We start from the raw sequence: 21,093 nt of genomic DNA on the forward strand, positions 1-21,093 counted from the left end.
ACAATTCTGCTTTCAGGTAATCATGCTGTTGTTCCTTTCTTGTAGGCTCTTAACCATTTCTGGACAGGTGGTAGCATTCCCCCCTCCCTGTTCTTTGTTGCTGAAAGTTCACTTTGCTCCTTTCACTACAAGGCTGGGGACTTAAACTTGTGGAGTACTTACTCCACTCTCCTGCTTATTTCCGAAATCACTACATTTTAACTTGAAATACCTAAAACTTATGACCACATTAGTGCATCCACTTAAAACAAATTATTGTTTTAGGTTCAAGCTGAAGAAGCAATATTAGAGAAAAATCTAATTAACTGTGAAAAAGAAAATAAAAGGCTACAGGAAAAGTGTGGTCTATATAAAAGTGAACTTGAAATTCTGAAAGAGAAATTAAGGTACAGTATCCTATTGTAAAAAAAAGGATTTTTGTGTGGAAATAGAGAAAAAACTGAAACATTTAAAAATAGAATATTTTGAATTCTGTAATTATGGCCTTAAATAATGTAGAAAGATAGGCATCCATGACTGAAATTGTTTTCTACTTGTAAATTTAGGATTTTAAATGAATAAAACATGTGTTGATGTTAATATACTTGTAAATATAGAGTAATATGATCAACATATTTGCTTTAAATATATTTAGAAAAAATTAACACAGATGTAGTGTCCTTGTAGTGTGACCACATTAGCTAGTGAAATATGTATTCTTCAAATCATGAAGCATCACCTAGTCTAACCTTCTCATTTCAGAGATGTTAAAAATGTGAAAAAGGGAACTGATGAAATACAATAACAGTTCTAAACAGTAGATTGTTCTAATGTTTGACATGTTTTTATAGGTATATACATATATATTTTAAAATGCTGCATAGTAATCTGTTAATGGTTAATTAGACTTTATCTTTTAGAGTTGTGGCTAATAAATAGTTTGTGATTTTTTTCCTTATACTATCTAAAACTTTCTTGATGCTGCAAAATATTGTGTCAGGATTTTGGAGCTAACTCTCCTGTCGTACACTTTTTAAAAGGGAGCAGAAATACCTCCAAGATAGTGGGATTATTCTGCTCAACTACTTACTGTGAGACACTGGGCAAGTTTCATAACCTTTCCTTGCCTTGTTTTCCTCCATCCGTAAGCAGGGAGTAACAATAGTGCTAGCCACATAAAGTTGTGAGTGCCTAGCATGCAGAAGGTAGGCACTCAGTAAATGTGAGCAAGTATTATTTCAGAATTAAACTTTAAAATATTTAAAAAGTGAGATTAACTAAATATTATTGAAAGTGAATGTATGTTTTATTTTCATTTTTATGCTTTTTTCTTCATAGGCAGTTACAAGAAGAAAATAATAATGGAAAAGAAAAATTAAGAATCATGGCAGTGAAAAATTCAGAAGTCATGGCACAACTAACTGAATCTAGACAAAGTATTCTTAAGCTAGAGAGTGAGTTAGAGGATAAAGACGAAATACTTAGAGAAAAATTTTCTCTGATGAATGAAAACCGAGAATTAAAAGTTCGTATTGTAACACAGAATGAGAGACTGGATTTGTGTCAGCAAGAAATAGAAAGTTCAAGGGTGGAACTGAGAAGTTTGGAAAAAATTATGTCCCAGTTGCCAGTAAGTATGTGTGACAAGGAAAATTTTACCCAAGTGCTTTATAAGAGATCATAATTTTGTTGTTGCTTTATTACCTTCTATTTTTTTCCTCACATGTCTGCTTTCAGTCATCAGTTCTTTTCTATCTAATCCTTTCTTCTGAACTTACCTTTCCATCCTTTCTCAATCTCTCAGATGCCATGTATAAGAATGGCACAGAATTTTTTAAAACAACAGTTTTAAAGGAACATTTATATACCACAGCGTTCACCCATTTTAAGTGTACTGTTCAATAATTTTTAGTAAATTTACAAGTTCTGGAACAATCACCACAATCCAGTTTTCAAACACTTCTATCCCCCAAAGGTCCCTTGTGCCCATTTATAATTAGTCCCTGTACCCATCCCCACTCCTAGGGAATCACTAATCTACTTTCTGCCTATGGAGATTTGTCTTTTCTGGACATTTCATATAAATGAATTGTACAGTATGTGGTCTTACATTTTCTTAATGTTTTTGAGGTTCTTTCATTGTGATATATATCAGTATTTCATTTCTTTCTATTGTTTAATATTATTCCTTTGTATGGATATGCCACATTTTATTTATTCATTCACCAATAGATGGACATTTGGGTTGTTTCCACTTTTGAACTATTATGAATGATGCTGTTATGAACATTTGCTTACTAGTCTCTGTCCACACATTTCTCTTGAGTAGATACCTAGAAGTAGAATTGCCGAGTCATGTGGAAAATTTATGCCAAACTTTTGCAAAGTGGCTGTACCATTTTACATTCTCACCAGCAAAATATGAGGATTTCTGTTTCTCTACATCTTAGCCAACAATTGTTATTGTCTGTCTTTTTGATTATAGCCATCTTAATGAGTATTAACTGGTATCACATTGTGGTTTTAATTTCCATTTCCCTGTTGACCATGTTGAGCAACTTTTCATATACTATTAGAATGGTACAGAATATTAAATTGTTTTTATGGTAGCATCTGGCCACCTTTTCTCTATGAGTTATATATATGACCATATTTATAAGTGAGATTAGGAAGAAAGTAAGTATACTTGTGTCAGAAATTTGTTATTCATAGGTGCAAAGTAAAGGTGAAGTCAGGAGAAAGGTATAAGATAAATGTGTCATGATTGGTTTCACATATGGATGGATGGTAGACTTTTACCAATTTTAAACTGTCATGGAATTATGAAGCTGAAAGGGACCTTAGTAATCATCTAATTCAGTATTATCATTTTATTGAATTGGTGAAGAAGTGTACCCAAGGAAGTAAATAATTTGTCCAGCTAGCTAGTGGTAGAGTTTAAACCAGAACATACCATTCTTGGTTCCCATCCCCCTGCAGTATCTACTTTCCTGGGATGCTGATTATTTGCTTAGATTGTTTTTTTTAATTAAAAATTTTTTTTTGGCCACGTGGCATGTGGGATCTTTGTTCCCAGACCAGGGATCAAACCCGCGCCCCCTACAGTGGAAATGTGGAGTCTTAACCACTGGATCACCGGGGAAGTCCCTGTTTGCTTAGATTTTTAATGTACTGTTTGCTTTTGAAATTTGATAATAATCAAATGCAGGTAGCATTCATTTAAAATTGATACTTCCTTTGACTCAGTATCAAGAATTACTTGATATATGATTCTGAAAGTGGTGTGATAATATATGCTTGATCCCATATAACGTGGTTTGGAAATGTGAATTTGTCTATTTCTAAAAAGTGTGATTTTGTTATAGTTTGAAGGTAGTAGTCATTAAGTGCTTACCTTGCCCCTTTTCACAACTAATTTTTAAAATTATTATTCAAAACATACAGAATGCATACAGAGACCAATATAGCACATTTGCTAAATCTGGGAAACATATCGTGATATCTACTTCAGACATTTTTAGAATAAAAATTTATAGGGAAATAAAGCCTCATTATGTACTTCATTAGATCCCCATTCTCTCCCTCTCTCCTCAGAGGTAGCCACTATTTTGAAATTCACATGTATCCTTCTTGCCCATATTTTAAATATTGCCACATACAGATGTATCTGGAAGAAAACAATATAGTTCAGTGCATTTTTGAAAGTACGATATGTGCCTCTGTTGTTTTTCACTCAGTGTCATGTGATGTCTCCATAATGATTTATATAATGCAGATTTATTTTAACTATTGTAGTTTTCCCATTATGTTAATATTTCATAATGAATTTATGCATTCTGTTGATGGCTGTTAGATTGTTTCTATTAAATTCACTCAATTTTTCAAACTTACATAAAAAATAATTGTATCGGACTTCCCTGGTGGCACAGTGGTTAAGAATCTGCCTGCCAGTGCAGGGGACACAGGTTTGATCCCTGGCCCGGGAAGATCCCACATGCCGTGGAGCAACTAAGCCTGTGCGCCACAACTACTGAGCCTGGGCTCTAGAGCCTGCGAGCCACAACTGCTGAGCCCACACACCACAACTACTGAAACCCATGTGCCTAGAGCCTGTGTTCCGCAACAAGAGAAGCCACCACAATGAGAAGCCCACTCACCTCAACAAAGAGTAGCCCCTGCTCAATACAACTAGAGAAAGCCCACGCGCAACAATGAAAACCCAACGCAGCCATAAATAAATAAATTGTATCATAGATATTGTAAGTTTATACATGTTTGTTTTTAAACTTGCAGTTAAAAAGAGAAATGTTTGGTTTTAAATCATCTCTGTCTAAGCACCAGATGAGTATTTTGTCAAACAAGGAAGACAGTTACATTGGCTGCTGTGAGACAAATAAAACGGTGATTTCGGAGTTGAGGTACGGTTTTCAGATGCTGAAGTTTTAGCACATACAATGTGTTTTAAAAATTGGTAATTAAGATCTTTAGTTGAGAAGTTGAGAAATATACAGAAAAGTCTAGAGAGTATTATAACAAATATCCATATTTCCACAGCTAAGAGCTGATTCTTCTTAACATTTTTTGATATTTTTTTCAAATCTGTTTCTTTAAATAAAAAATAAAACATTACAGGGTAGATAATGCCCTTTGATCCTTAACACTAGTCCCATTCTCCTCCTAAGTTATCTACCATCATGAGATGGGTATCTATCCTTCAATTCATTTGTGTTTGCTTATACTCACACATATAAATATACTGTTTTTATATGGTTTGTAATTTTGCCTTTTCATTCAGCATCATTTTTAAAATTCATCGATGTCGAGGTAGGTAGGTAAAATGGTTGATCAATGGATGGATTAGTGTGGTTAGTTTAGTTTTAATAGCTGTGTAAGAGTCTCTCCTACAACTACATCACAATTTATCTGTTCCTTTATCGATAGTTGCCTTATTTCTAGTTTTCGTCTATTACAAATAGTGCTGCAAAGTACATACTTACACATGTTTCCTGTACAATATGCGAGAGTTTCTCTAGCAGGTATTTCTAAAAGTAAAATTGCTGGGTCATAGGGTGTATACTATCAAGTTTCTAAAGTAGCTGAACCAGTTTACAGTGTAATCAGTTGTATATAAGACTTTCTGTATCTTGGCCAATAGTTGACTAATATCAGAGTTTAAAATTTTTTTTAATTAAAATTATTTTAATTTGAAAGGGGAAAATGGTATGTGATATTTTTATAGAATCTTTCTAATAATTTTTGGTTTATTTTCTTTTGTGCCAGGATTAAGCTTGCAATGAAAGAGGCAGAAATTCAAAAGCTTCAGGCAAACCTGACTGCTAATCAATTATCTCACAATCTTATTGCTTCTAATGACAACCAAGAAAGTGGCAAATTAAATAGTTTAGAAACAGAACCTGTAAAACTAGGAGGTAATCAAGTAGGTAAGTATATTATATTCAATTCTTATTATAAATTGTAATCAGAGTTCTTTATGATAGTTTTTTAAAGAAACAGATTATCAACTGGTTACTGTTATCAAACATACTTGATAATCTGTTATTACTACTTATGTGTTGATAAGACAGTAAAAATTATTTCAAAATTCTTGAACTTTGCATCAGTCTTTAAAAATATATTTTTGAAGCAAAATTTACTTACAATAAGATGCATCCATTTAAAATAAAAATTCAATGCATTTTGTCAGATTTTTTTAAAAAATAAATTTATTTTATTTATTTATTTTTGGCTGCCTTGGGTCTTCGTTACTGCGCGCGGGCTTTCTCTAGCTGCGGTGAGTGGGGACTACTCTTCGTTGTGGTGCATGGTCTTCTCATTGCGGTGGCTTATCTTGTTGCAGAACATGGGTTCTAGGCTCACGGGCTTCAGTAGTTGTGGCATGCAGGCTCAGTAGTTGTGGCTTGCGGGCTCTAGAGTGCAGGCTCAGTAGTTGTGGCGCATGGGCTTAGTTGCTCCGCGGCATGTGGGATCTTTCCGGACCAGGGCTCGAACCCATGTCCCCTGCATTGACAGGCAGATTCTTAACCACTGCACCACCAGGGAAGTCCAGATGTTTAGTTTTTTCATATGGTTATACCCTTGTTACCATCACCACAATCAAGACATACAGTGGTCCCTGCCTATCCTCCCAGGATACATTCCAAGACCCCCGGTGGATGCCTGAAGCTGCAGATAGTATGAAACCCTATGTACTACTATGTTTTTTCCTATACGTACATGCCTGTGATGAAGTTTAATTTGTAACTTAGGCACAATAAGAGATTAACAACAACAATAATAAAATAGAACAATTATAATAGTATACTATAATAAAAGTTATGTGAATGTGGCCTCTCTCTCCCTCAAAATATCTTATTGTACAAATTTAATACCTTTTCCATCTTCACACATTGTGGCTATAACTTTTGCAGTTTGACGTGTGATAGCAAAACTAGCACAAATTTCTTTTTTCTTTACAATTTCATGGATTGAAGAGTCTTACTGTAGATCTTAGCATCCTCAGCATACAACTTTTTTTCTTATTAAATCTAGTACTTTCACCTTTTCACTTAAAGGGAGCATGTTACAGCTTCTTTTATATTTGAATTGCTAGCATCACTACTCTTGCACTTTGGGACCATTATTAAGTAAAATAAGGATTACTTGAACACATGCACTGCGATACTGCAACAGTTGATTTGATAACCTAGTTGGCCACTAAGTGTCTAACGGGTTGGATACATGGACAAAGGGATTATTATTCACATCCTAGGCAGGACGGAGCTGGACGGCAAGGGACAGTGTGAGACTTCATCACACTACTGAGAATGGCACACAGTATATAACTTATGAATTGTTTATTTCTGGAATTTTCCATTTATTATTTTCGAGCCTCAGTTGACAGCAGGTAACTGAAACTGTGGAATGCAAAAACTAGGATAAGGGAGAACTACTGTATAACATTTCCCTCAGGATCCATATACTCCTTCCCAGTTACTTTGGGTTTAATTTTCTCTTCTTTTTAAATTTTTCTTAAAGTGAAAGCTTAGATTATTGACTTTAAACCTTTCTTCTTTTCAAATGTAAGTATTTAAGGGTATAAACTTCCCTTTAGGCAATGCTTTAGCTGCATCCCATTAATTTTATATGTTATGCTTTCATTTTATTCAGTTCAAAATATAATATCTCTTGTGTGTGTTTATTTCCAAATATTTAGTCATTTTCCAGATATCTCTGTGTTATTAGTGGTGGACATTAGGTTGGTTTCATTAAACAAATGAATTCATGAATGTACCTGATTTCAATTTTTTAAATATTTTGAGACTCAATTTATTGGCCAGCATATGGTCTATCTTGGTGAATATTCCAGACTCACTTGAAAAAATTCTGTATTCTGTAATTATTGGGTGAAAATTTTTTTTGCACTTCTTTTGAGATATGGTTGACATACAGCATTATGTAAGTTTGTGTATAGTGTAATGAGTTGACTTACATATGTTATGATTTCCACAGTAAATTTGGTTAACGTCATCTCATTTACATACCAAAAAAAAGGAAAAAAGTTTTAAGATCTACTCTCTTAAATTTCAGATATACTATACAACAGTGTAACTTATTATCATCATGTTGTACATTATGGATCCACTTTTACTTTTAATATACTTAGTTATTAGCCAATAATTAACATGAAGAAACCACCGTGTAGAAGAAAACTTGCCGTATTTGTAATAATAGCAAATCACTTGAATACCTTATATATGATTATCTAGGTTATTAGGTAGTCTTTTTAAGACTCTTTAGGTTTTGTTTATTTGTTTGTTTGTTGCTTTTAAAAATTTGAATATTGCCCTTTCTTTCTTCCTTTCTTTTTCTTTCTTTCTTTATCATTAAAGTATAATTGACCTACAACACTGTTAGTTCCAGGTACACAACATAAAGATTCGACATTACAAAATCACCACAATAAGTCTAGTTACCATCTGCCACCATACAATGTTATTACAATATTATTGACTGTATTCCCCATACTGTACCTTTCATCCCCATGACTCATTTATTTTGTAACTGAAAGTTTGTGCCTCTTAATCTCTCTCACCTATTTTATTTATCTCCTCCTTCCCCTTCCCCAACTGCAACCACCAGTTTGTTCTCTGTATCTATGCGTCTGTTTCTGTTTTGTTATGTTTCTTCATTTGTTTTGTTTTTTTAGATTCCATATATAAATGAAATCATACAGTATTTGTCTTTGTCTAGCTTATTTCACTTAGCATAATACCATCTAGATCAATCAGTGTTGTTGCAAATGGCAGGATTTCGTTCTATTTCATGGCTGACTAATATTCTATTGTATAAATACATTTTACATATACATCTTCTTTATCCATTTATCAATTGATGGGCACTTAGGTTGCTACCATATTTTGGCTATTGTAAATAATGCTGCAATGAACATGGGAGTGCAGATATCTTTTCTAATTAGTATTTTGTTTTCTTCAGAAAAATACCCAGAAGTGGAATTGCTGGGTCATATGGTAGTTCTGTTTTTAATTTTTGAGAAACCCCCATACTGTTTTCCACAGTAGCTGTACCAGTTTACATTCCTGCTAGCAGGGCACCAGGGTTCCGTTTTCTCCACATTGTTGTCAACCCTTGTTATTTCTTGTCTTTTTGATAATAGCCTTTCTAACAGGTGTGAGGTGATATCTCACTGTGGTTTTGATTAGATTTCCATGATGATTAGTGTTGTTAAGCACCTTTTCATGTACCTTGTTGGCCATTGGTGTCTTCTCTGGAAACATGTCTATTCAGATCCTTTTCCCTTTTTTTTTTTTGCTGTTGAGTTATATGAATTTTAAAATATATTTTGAATATTAACCTCTTATCAGATACATGATTTACAAATATTTTCTCCCATTCCATAGGTTGACTTTTCATTTTATTGATGGTTTCTTTTGCTGTACAGGAGATTTTTAGTTTGATATAGTCCCACACATTTGTTTTTGCTTTTGGTGTAAAATCCAAAAAAAAAAAAAATCATTGCTAAGACTGATGTCTAATAGCTTACAGTCTGTTTTTTTTTTTTTCCCTAAGAGTTTTATGGCTTTAGGTCTTATGTTCATGTCTTTAATCCATTTTAAGTTAATTTTTGTGTATGGTGTAAGGTAATGGTCCAGTTTCATTTTTTTGTATGTTGCTGTCCAGTTTTCCTGACACCATTTATTGAAGAAACTATCGTTTCCCCATGGAATATTCTTCACTCTTTTGTTGTAAATTAATTGACCATATATACATATATTTATTTATGGTCTTTCTATTTTGTTCCATTGATCTATGTGTCTGTTTTTATGCCAGTACCATACTTTTTTTGATTACTATAACTTTGTAATATAGTTTGAAACCAGGCAGTCTAATGCCTCCAGTTTTGTTCTTCTTTCTCTTTTGTGGTTCCATATAAATATTTAGGATTGTTTGTTAATTTCTGTGAAAAATGCCATTGGAATTTTGATAGGGGTTGAATTGAATCAGTAGGTCACTTTGGGTAGTATGGACAGTTTTACAATGTTAATTCTTCTAATCCATGAGGATGAAATGTCTTTCCATTTATTTGTGTCTTCAGTTTCTTTCATCAATGTCTTGTAGTTTTCAGTGTACAGATCATTAACCTACTTGGTTATATTTATTCCTAAGTATTTTATTCTTTTTGACTCAATTGTAAATGGGGTTGTTCTCTAAATTTCTCTGTTTTTTTAAATTTGTTAATTGTTTATTTATCAAGAAAAACTATTCCTTAGCCCAGATATTCATAGTTCATAGTTTCATAGTTAAGGAACACAGGTAAGTGACAAACTTCTGTGGAACTCAACCCAAAGAAATTCTTTATATCCCAAAATCACTTTGCACTCTGAAAGATACCAACCTTCCTCATCTCTTCAAAATGTTTTATGGAATCATAATTTCTGTAGAAATCTGCATATGCCTTCTTTCTTGGTTCAGCCACAGCAAACTTACAGAAAGTTGCAACTCCTAGGGAGACAATGAGAGCTCCAACAATATGAAATCACAGGCGCTTGGCCAGAAGGCCACACATCTGAGGTTTTGTCAAAGAACTGGAAGGCAGGGTAGTTTTTCTTGATAGCTCAACAACGACGTCCTTCCAGACTGATGGAGTAAATTTCTTTCTGATAGTTTATAGTTTACTCAGAATTAAGATTTTTTCCACTTGAAGTGAAATGTAGAAACTTTACAAGATTATAGGTCTCTTTACCATCTGTATTTTATATTGTAATTGTCCAATGTATTACACCAGCATACATTGAAAACCTCACTAGACAATGCTATTTTTTTCTTTGAACTGTCATAATCTGATAGTTAATCTCTGCAGCTTTTTGTTGATTAGTGTTTGCCTGGTAAAACTTTTTCCATCCTTTTAAACCTGTATCTTTATATATAAGTGAGTTTCTAATAGAAAGCATATAATTGGTTCTTGCTTTAATAACCAGTCATTTTTACTCTTTTATTGGAATGTTTAGGTTACTTACATTTAGTGTAATTATCCATCTTTTGGGGTTTAAATCTACCATCTTGGTATTTGTTTGCTTTCTATTCTATTGGCCTTTGTTCATCTTTCTTGCCTTCTTTTGAATGAATTATAGTATTCCATTTTTTTAATGTCCTCGATTGAGTAATTAATTATACCTCTTTTTTTTTTTAGTGGTTGCCCTAGTGGTTAACATATGCATCTTTAACTTATCATGCTGTATCTTCAAGGACAATGGGCTGCCAGTAGCAGAAATGACAGCAGAGAAAATTAGATATCTAAGTAATTAGAGGGAATACAGAAGAGAATGATGGGATCAGCAGAGGGAATTCTAGTTATTAGAGGTGGTGATAGCATATTTCATATATTCTCTAACATCACAGAAGAACAGAGACAATGATAGATTACTTAGAAATTGAATTATTAGGGATATGGAGAGTTGATGGGAAATGGCTACTTATGCAGTCCTTGAAGGCATAGTACATCTGTACTTGTTTCCACATCTGTGTATTCTCAGTCAGTCATCTACATTATGCATCTACTTTATTTATTTTTTAAAATTAATTTATTTATGGCTGCATTGGATCTTCGTTGCTGTGTGCGAGCTTTCTCTAGTTGTGTTAAGCGGGGTCTACTCTTCATTGCAGTGCGCGGGCTTCTCATTGCAGTGGCTCCTCTTGTTGCAGAGCACGGGCTCTAGGCGCGTGGGCTTCAGTAGTTGCAGCATGTGGGCTCAGTAGTTGTGGCTTGTGGGCTCTAGAGCACAGGCTCAGTAGTTGTGGCACATGGGCTTAGTTGCTCCACGGCATGTGGGATCTTCCCGGACCAGGGATCGAACCTCTGTTCCCTGCATTAGCAGTTGGATTCTTATCCACTGCACCACCAGGGAAGTCCCTATGCATCTACTTTAAAACACTCCTGAAAGCTTGTTTACCTTTGAGTGGGCATAGGTGTGTACATTTATAATGGAGAAAAGGTGTATTCAAACAACTACCTCTGATAACCTTCAGTGTTTTTAAAAAGCATTACTGAGTTCTCATCAGCTCGTTTGGAATAAGAAGGATTCTCTGTTTTTGGCTTTTAAACCGACATCTATGTACAATAGCAAATATTGTTAATGATCTCAAGTTATCCAAATAAATTTATGATAAACTTTGGTTTAAGGAGACAGGACAATGTTTGTGTGTTTTGGGGTTTTTTTTTCAAACAATGATTTATATCCAAACAATGGGATTTTTAAAGATGGAGACGGGCTCTTTGTGGAAAAAAGAAAAGTGAGTGAGTCAGAAGACCTTATTCCTACTTTGTTATGTATTTAATAATAGGAAGTACCTTGCTTACCGTGTTCCTTCATTATATTTTCCTTAATGTATGTTTTATTCTCCATCCACTTTAGTATTCTTTAGATCAGAAACTAAACTTATGATTAAATCTTTCAACATTGAAATGGGTTTTTATTCTTTAAGTTTTATACAGAACAATTTTCCTTTTATGTTTATCAACAGAAAGTATAAAAGTTCAAAATCAACATACTGTGAACAAGCAATATGAAAGAGAAAGGCAAAGACTTGCTTCTGGAATAGAAGAACTACGTGATAAGTTGATGCAGATAGAAGCTGAGAATTCTGATTTGAAGGTTAACATGGCCCACAGAACTAGTCAGTTTCAGCTGATTCAAGAGGAGCTGCTAGAGAAAGCTTCAAACTCTAGCAAACTTGAAAGTGAAGTAAGCTTGAATTAGCTATTTATATGTACTGGATTTTGAGAGAAGAAAAAAGTGTTGTAGGGTTTTTGTAAAACTTGTATGTTAAAGTCCAGATTTATACACTAAAAAAAAATTAATGGTACCACATGAGTTATAACTTCTTTTAAAATTATATTTGGAAACTTCTGGGTTTTAACATATGTTAAAAGTAGGAAAATACTGTAGTGGCTAAATTTGGTGAAACAAATTGTACTGCATTCTATTATTTCTTCCAAGTATAAGTTAATATGGCTAATACATATTTACAAGTAAAAAATTTGGATTATGTAATTGGAAGAAAAAAGGGGTAGTAATAGAGGATTTCAAATTTTAGCAAACAGTAGAACCACCTGGAAAGCCTGTTAAACATGCACGTTTTGGGTCCTATTCCAGTGATTCTGATTTAGTACATATGGAGTAATGCAAAGGAATCTGCATTTTTAAACAATTACATGTGAATCTGATGCAGATATCTTATGGATTACATTCTGAAAAGGGGATGAAATATGTTTTATGAATATCTGATCTTCATTTCCACTGAGGACAGAACAGGATGCCTTATTAGGTAATTGCGGACCAGATCCATGTGTGTATATGCTATACTCACCCTTCAAACCAGAGGCTGCAGCTATCTGAGGGTACTTTTTAAATGTCTGATTTTTCATCTTAAAGTCTGTAGCCAAGACTAGGGAAAAGACCTGTGGTATAGGAACTTAAATAAGTAATGGAAAGGAGATTTAGTCAGACTATAACTATAGCCATCAGCTTACTTAGAAAATTACCAAGTACTGAGATGAATAACTTTTTAAAAATTAAAATATTAGCACAGTCTTGTTGAAAATACAAAAAGGGACAAAGAAGAAAATAAAACATTGATAGTTCTACCACAAGAAATTACTACTGTTAACATTTTATTGTACTAATTTCAGTCTTTAATAGCTACTTTTACGAAATGGGTTCGGGGCAATCCTATTTGAACATAAGGGTCTGAAATAAATACTTCTGTATTACACAGATGGAATAAGCTATGTCATATTTCTAGTCTTCCTTTCACTGTTTTTCTTCTGAATTGTCACTTATTTTTAAAAAATAATGTTTTATTTATTTCAATGTGTTTTCAGATGACAAAGAAATGTTCTCAACTTTTAACTCTAGAGAAACAGCTAGAAGAAAAAATAGTTGCTTATTCCTCTATTGCTGCAAAAAATACGGAACTAGAACAGGAACTTATGGTAAAAATTACCTTTTTTTGCTACAGATTTACTGTGGCTTTAAGGAACTTAATTTGTAACAGCATGTTTGTTTTAGTATCATTATTCTAAAATGTACCATATAGGAAAATATAAATTCTACCAAACTCTTCAGATTATTCAATTTTTATTTGTATATTTTAAAGTTATATATTTTTAAGTTAATATGGCAAGTTGTTATCTAAAGTTCCTCATTTTTATTTTAGTAGAATTGAAGGAAATGGTAGTAGTTCTTTGATATGCTTTGCAACATTTTTAAACAATCTTATCATTTTGATACAATTTAAAAAATAACCACTTTCTCTTTTTTATAAATATTTAAATATTTTTGAAGTTGACATATTAACTACTATGATTCTTCGAAGACTAGAGTATGATAAATTTTATGCTTTACTAATGTACTTTTATGTAAAACTCGTTCTTAATTATGTTCTTTTAAAGTGTTTTTATATTTCTAGGAAAAGAATGAAAAGATTAGAAGTCTAGAAACTAATATCAATACAGAGCATGAGAAAATTTGTTTAGCTTTTGAAAAGGCAAAGAAAATTCATCTTGACCAGCATAAAGAAATGGAAAAGCAGATTGAAAGAGTAAGATATTAATTATGTTTTTATAAGTAAATGTAATATATATTTAGAATATGAATGCTGAAAAGAACCTTAAACATTACTAGCCCAGCTTTCTTTATTTTAATAGATGAGGAAACAAAGACATAGAAAAGTTAGTGGCAAATACTATAATTAGAATCCCATTACTTCTGGATCATTTTACAATGCTCTCTCCTTCAGTACTCTTGCCATTTCAGTTTTGATCATTATTTTTTGACATTATCAAACTAAGAGTGATTCTGTAGACTCTTTTCCACTAGAGATATCATTTGCTTGAAGATTGGTTAAGAGGAGACGCTCTCTTGATCTTGGATTAAAAGTGAAGAGTAAAAAAAAAAAAAAAGTGAAGGTGAAACTGTGAGACCAGAAGCACAAGACCAAATAAAAAATAGATAGTTTGGATGGGTTTAATAGCAGAATGTAGCTAACACACAAATATAAGCTTCAAATGTAGAGCAATAGAAATTATTCAGTCTGAGTAATAGAGAGAAAAAAAGATTTGGAAAAAAAGTGAACAGAGCCTCAGAGACCTGTTGAACAATATCAGAAGGTCTAGCATTTATGTCATCAGAGTACCAGAGAAGAGGAGAATGAGACTGGTACAAAAAATATTTGAAGGAATAATGACTGAAAACTTTGCAAATTTGTGAAGGAAATAAATTTACAAATTCAACAAGCTTAAAGATGATAAAATCTTGAAAGCAGCCAGAGATAAATAACACATTGTATATAGAGGAACAAAGATTAAAATTCACTGCAGATTTCTCATCAGAAAATCAAAAACTGTGAAGGTTAGAAGACCGAAGAACTGGTTTTTTTTCAAGTGCTGAAAGAGAAAAATTGTCAACCTAGAATTTTATGTCCAGCAATAATATTCTTTAGGATATATAAAGACATTCTTAGATTAAGGGCAATTTAGAGAACTTGTCATGAGCAGACTTGTTCTAAAATAAATGATAAAGAAAGTTCTTCAGGCAAAAGAGAAATAAGAGGGAAAATTTAAGCCTCAGGGATGAAGAGCAACAAAAACAGTAAATATTTGGTTACATACCATGGACTATATTTATTCTTTTAAGATCTTTGTAATATCTATGACTGTTGAAAGAAAGAATAGCATTGTCTAGTGAGGTTTTCATTGTATGTTCATGTAATACCTTGGATGATTACAGTATAAAATAAGAATGGTATAATCTTGTAAAGTTTGTACATTTCACTTCAGGTGAAAAAATCTAATTCTGAGTAAACTATGAAAATTTAAAAACAGTTGGTCCCCTTTATCCACAGATTATATGTTCCAAGATCCCAACTGGATTCCTGAAACTGTGGATAGTACCAAACCCAATAAATACTATGTTTTTTTCTATACATACATACATACCTATGATGAAGTTTAATTTATAAATTAGGCACAGTAAGAGAATATCCAAATGGCCAGCATCACTACTCTTGTACTCTGGGGCCATTATTTAGTAAATTAAGGGTTACTTGTACACAAGCACTGCTGTACCATGACAGTCAATCTGATAACTGAGATGGCTGCTAAGTGACTAATGGCAGGTAGCATATACAGTGTGAATATGCTGGGCAAAGGGATGATTCACATCCTGGGCAGGAAAGAGTTTTCCTCAAGGTTTAATCATGCTACTCAGAATGGCATGATATTTAAAACTTATGAATTGTTTATTTGTGGAATTTAATATTTTCATATTACAATTGAGTGTGGGTAACTGAAACTGGAAAGAGAAACTACGGATAAGGGGGGACTACTGTATGTATATTATAATCCCTAGAACAACCACTAAAAAAACTATAGAGATACAATAAAATGCTAACAAATAAAATATTATAGAATTCTGAAAATATTCATATATTTAAAAGAAGGCTGGAAAGGGGAAACAGAAATGAAAAATAGAGGAGACAAAGAGAAAACTAATAATAAAAGGGTGTGTGCTTAAATTCAGGCATCTCAGATATTAATTTAGATGTAACTGTTGTAAACACACCAAATAAAAATTGAAATTGTGAGATTGAATTTAAAAAAAACAAGACACAGATATACTCTCTTTAAGAAGTCCATGTTAAATATAAAGATGTAGATAGGTTAAGTATAAAAGCATGGAAAGGGCTTCCCTGGTGGCGCAGTGGTTGAGAATCTGCCTGCTAATGCAGGGGACACGGGTTCGAGCCCTGGTCTGGGAAGATCCCACATGCCACGGAGCAGCTGGGCCCGTGAGCCACAATTGCTGAGCCTGCGCGTCTGGAGCCTGTGCCCCGCGACGGGAGGGGCCGCGATAGAGAAAGGCCCGCGCACCGCGATGAAGAGCGGTCCCCGCACCGCGATGAAGAGTGGCCCCCGCTTGCCGCAACTGGAGAAAGCCCTCGCACGAACCAAAGACCCAACACAGCCAAAAATAAAAATAAATAAATAAATAAATAAATAAATAAGAAAATCCTTTAAAAAAAAAAAAAAAAAAAAGCATGGAAAAAGATGTACCAGGCAAACAATAATCAAAAGAAAGCTGGAGTGGCAATATAAATATCAAACAAAGTAGACTTTAGAACAAAGAAAATTACTGGGGATAAAATAGAAAATTATGTAGTGATAAAAGGCTCAGTTCACCAAGAAGACATAACAGTCCTAAATGTGATATGTACCTAACAAAGTAATTTCAAAATACGTGAAGCAAAAGTGAAGAGGTCTGAAAGGAGAAAGAAATTAATACAAAATTATAGTTAGAGATGTCAACACTACTCTTTTCTGTAATCGATAGAATAAGTAGATTAAAAAATCAGCAAGGATATAGAAGTCACCTGAACAACACTGTCAACGAGCTTTTTTTTTTTTCTCTTTTTAAAAAATTTTTGGCCGTGCTACGCGGCATGTGGGATCTTAGTTCCCCAACCAGGGATGGAACCCATGCCCCCTGCAGTGGAAGTGCAGAGTCTTAACCACTGGACCAACAACAGAATATACATTCTTCTTCAGTACACCTGAAATATTCACCAAGATATACCATACCCTAGGTCATAAAATCAGCCTTATCAAATTTCAAGGAATTAAAACCGTGTATACAGTTGTTGGTATCCATGGATGATTGGTTCCAGGACCCACTGTAGAAGATCTGCAGATGCTCAAGTCCGATAGTGGGGCCTCCATATCTGCAGTTCCACATCAGTGGATTTAACCAACCACGTATCGTTTAGTACTGTATGTATTTATTGAAAAAAATCTGCATATAAATGCACCTGCACTGTTCAAACCCATGTTGTTCAAGGGTCAACTGTAGTATGTTTTCTGACCATAATGGAATTAAACTAGAAACCATTAACGGAAAGATATCTGGAAATTCCCCAAATATTTGGAAGCTAAGACAACACACTTTTTTTTTAATATCTTTATTGGAGTATAATTGCTTTACAATGTTGTGTAAAACAACACACTTCTAAATAATCCATGGATCAATGAATAAGTCTCAAGGGAAATTTAAAATATTTTAAACAATGAAAATGAAAACACAATATATCTGAATTTGTGGAATGCAACTAGAGCAGTTCATAGAGCTTTATAGCATTAAATGCATACATTAGAAGAAAATAAAGAAAAATCAGTAATCTAAACTTCCACATTAAGAAACTAGGAAAAGAAGAGCAAAATTAACCCATAAGAAACAGAAAGATGGAGATAATAAAAAGCGTAATTGAAAGAAATTGGAATTTGAAAAGAGAATATTAGTAGAGAAAATCAGTCAAATCTAAAGCTGGTTCTTTGAAAAGATCAGTAAAATTTATAAACCTCTAGCCAGTCTGATGAGGTAAAAAAAAAAGAGAGAGAGAAAACACAAATAACCTGTATCAAGAGTGAGTAAGGGTGTATCATTAGAGACCTCACAGATATTAAAGTTTAATAAAGGAAAGGAGAGGTTTATCCTGAGAATGGAAGGCTGGTTCAACATTCAGAAAAAAAAAAATCATTGTAATCTACCATATTAGCATACCAAAAACCAGAAAAACCTACATGATCATATCAATAGATGCAGAAAAAGCTTTTGGTAAAATTCAACATTCTCTCATGATAAAAACTCTTAGCCAACTAGAAATAGAAGGGAACCTCATGAACCTTATGAAGGGCATCTTTCAAAAAAATCCTATGGGTAATATATCTTAATGGTGAAACACTTAATTCTTTCCTGTAAGATTGGGAACAGAGCAAGAATATTTGCTGTCATCACTCCTATTTAACATCATACTAAAAAGCCCATTTCAATCAGGAGGAAACAAATAAAGCTATCCCTGTTTTCAGACATGATTGTCTATGTAGGAAATCCCAAAGAATCTACAAAAATACCTTAAAACTAATGAGCGAGCAAGGTCACAGGATGCAAGGTTAACATCCAGATCAATTGTATTTCTATATATAGTTGACTCTTGAACAACACTGGTTTGAACTGTGTGGGTCCACTTATCCTCGCATTTTTTTCAGTTTGTGTAATACTACACAGTCTGCAGTTGGTTGAATTGGTGGATACAGAACTGCAGATATGGAGGGCAGACTGCAAAGTTATTCACAGATTTTTGACTTCAAGGAGGGGTTGGTGCCACTAACCCTCACGTTGTTCAAGGGTCAACTGTAGTAGCAATGAACAATTAGAAGCTAAAATTTTAAAAATACTGCTATTTACAAAGCTCCAAAGAGATAAGGCATAGATGTAAATAAAACAAAATATGTGGAATATCTGTATGCCGAAAACTACAAAATGTTAAAGAAAGACCTAAATAAAGGGAAAGAAATACCATTTCTGTGGATTGGAAGTCTCAATATATTTAGGATGTCAGTTCACCTTAAACAGATCTCTCGATTTAATGCATTTCCAATCAAAATCCCAGTAAAAATTTTTTTGTACACATAGATAGCTGATTTTGAATTTTGTAATGGAAAGGCATAGAAACTAGAATAGCCAAAACAAGTTTGAAAAAGAACAAAGTTAATGGATTTATGCTACCGTATCTTAAGACTTACTATAAACCTATAGTAATCAAGACAGTGAGGTATTAACAAAATAATAGACACATAGATGAAAGGAACAAAATATAGGGTCTAGAAATAGACCTGGCAAATATGGTCAAATGATTTTTAGCAAAGGTACAAAACCAATTCAGAATGGAGAAAGAATAGTTTTTGAATGAGTAGTGTTGGAACAATTGGACATCCATATGCAAAAAGATGGAGCTGCAATATATACCTATATAAAAATTAATTCAAAGTGAATCATATATTTAAATATAAAATAAAAAGATATTAAAACTCAGAAGAAAACATAGGAGAAAATCTTCATGACCTTAGGTTAGGCAAGAGTTCTTAAATATAAAACCAAAACAATATAAGGGAAAAATTGATAAATTGGAATTCATCAAAATTAAAAATGTATGCTCTGTGAAAGACATTAAGAGAATGAAAAGACAAGCTATAAACTGGGAGAAAATATTTCTAAATCACATATCCAGCAAAGAACTTTTACCCAGCATATATAAAGAATTCTCAAAATTCATCAATAAGAAAGTAACCCAATTTTTTTAATGGACAAAGACTTGAATAGATACTTCATCAGAAAAGATATACAGATGGCAAATAAGCATATGAAAATATGGTGAACTTGATTCATCATTAGGGAAATGCAAATTAAATGCACAGTGAAATACTACTGCATTCTTGTTAGAATACTGAGAGAGAGAGGTAGAAAGGAAGGGAGGAAGGAAGATCTGACAATAGCAAGTGCTACCCAGGTTGTGAAACAACTGGTTTTCTCATATATTGCTGGGGATAATGAAAAGTAGTAAAACTACTAAAACAACTTAACATCTTCTTATACACTTAACATATGACCCAGCAGTCTTAGATATTTCTTCTAGACAAATGAAAACTTACCTTTACACTAAAACCTACTGCAAATGTTTATAGTAGGTTTATTCATAATTGCCAAAAACTGGAAACTACCCAGTGTCTTTCAATGAGTAAATGGGTAAACTATGGTACCTCAATACAATGGAATACTACTCAGTAATAACAAGGAATAATCTGTTGATTCAGGTGAAAACATGGGTAAATCTACAAGGCTTTATGCTAATGGAAAGGAGCCAATTGCAAAATGTATATAATTCTATTTCTTTGACATTCTCAATAAAGTCAAAAGCTATAGGATAAAGATCATTTTATTGGTTGCCAGGTGTTGGGGAGGGTGGAGAGCTGATTATAAAGCAAGTGTCCCCAACCCCCGGGCCACGGAATGGTACCTGTTAGGAACCGGGCCTCACAGCAGGAGGTGAGCGGCGGGTGAGCGAGCAAAGCTTCATCTGTATTTACAGCCACTCCCCATTGCTTGCATTACCACCTGAGCTCCACCTCCTGTCAGCATTATGGTGAATTGTATAATTATTGCATTATATATTACAATGTAATAATAATAGAAATAAAGTGCACAATAAATTTAATGCACTTGAATCATCCCGAAACCATCCCCCCCACCCCCATCCGTGGAAAAAGTGTCTTCCACGAAACTGGCCTCTGGTGCCAAAAAGGTTGGGGACCGCTGCTGTAAAAGATTAACATGAGGGATCTTGAGAGTGAAGGAATCATTCTGTATCCTGATTGTGATGGGAGTTTTATGAATCTATGCATGTATTAAAAAAACCTCAGAATCATACACCCAAAAAATGAATGTAAATGAAGTTTTAAAAGGTCTCCCACCCTAGAATCATTGTTACAATCTTAGTTTATGTCTTTCAGACCAGTTTCTCTGCATCTTTGCACACTTACATGTTTATAGTACACATATACACAAACACGTAAACAATTTTTAATAGCTTCGTTTTACAGAATGGTTGCTATTTGACTTTTCTGTTTTTTAGGATTATAATTAATTTTCAGTAAACTTTATTGTAAGCTATTTTTTTCTTATTTTAGAATATTTTTTTATAATAGAG

General features: G+C 33.4%; 1 protein-coding gene and 1 pseudogene across 11 annotated transcripts in view; one reads left to right on the top strand and one right to left on the bottom strand.

The window, feature by feature from the left end:
• The window catches only part of CCDC18 (coiled-coil domain containing 18), a 137,295-nt gene that overhangs the window by 24,270 nt on the left and 91,932 nt on the right, over positions 1-21,093 (top strand). For 10 of the 11 annotated variants that reach the window (XM_057543682.1, XM_057543696.1, XM_057543676.1 and 7 more), the window contains 7 exons: positions 265-386; positions 1,318-1,609; positions 4,273-4,397; positions 5,260-5,420; positions 12,019-12,239; positions 13,379-13,489; positions 13,966-14,097. In XM_057543682.1, the coding sequence (XP_057399665.1) occupies positions 265-386; positions 1,318-1,609; positions 4,273-4,397; positions 5,260-5,420; positions 12,019-12,239; positions 13,379-13,489; positions 13,966-14,097 (1,164 nt within the window). The remainder of the gene's footprint in view (positions 1-264; positions 387-1,317; positions 1,610-4,272; positions 4,398-5,259; positions 5,421-12,018; positions 12,240-13,378; positions 13,490-13,965; positions 14,098-21,093) is intronic. The other variant, XM_057543719.1, reaches the window with a different exon arrangement.
• On the bottom strand, positions 9,866-15,578 carry LOC114236226 (cytochrome c oxidase subunit 6C-like; annotated as a pseudogene).

This window comes from Balaenoptera acutorostrata, chromosome 1, assembly GCF_949987535.1.
Source record: "Balaenoptera acutorostrata chromosome 1, mBalAcu1.1, whole genome shotgun sequence".
NCBI classification, from domain to species: domain Eukaryota; kingdom Metazoa; phylum Chordata; class Mammalia; order Artiodactyla; family Balaenopteridae; genus Balaenoptera; species Balaenoptera acutorostrata.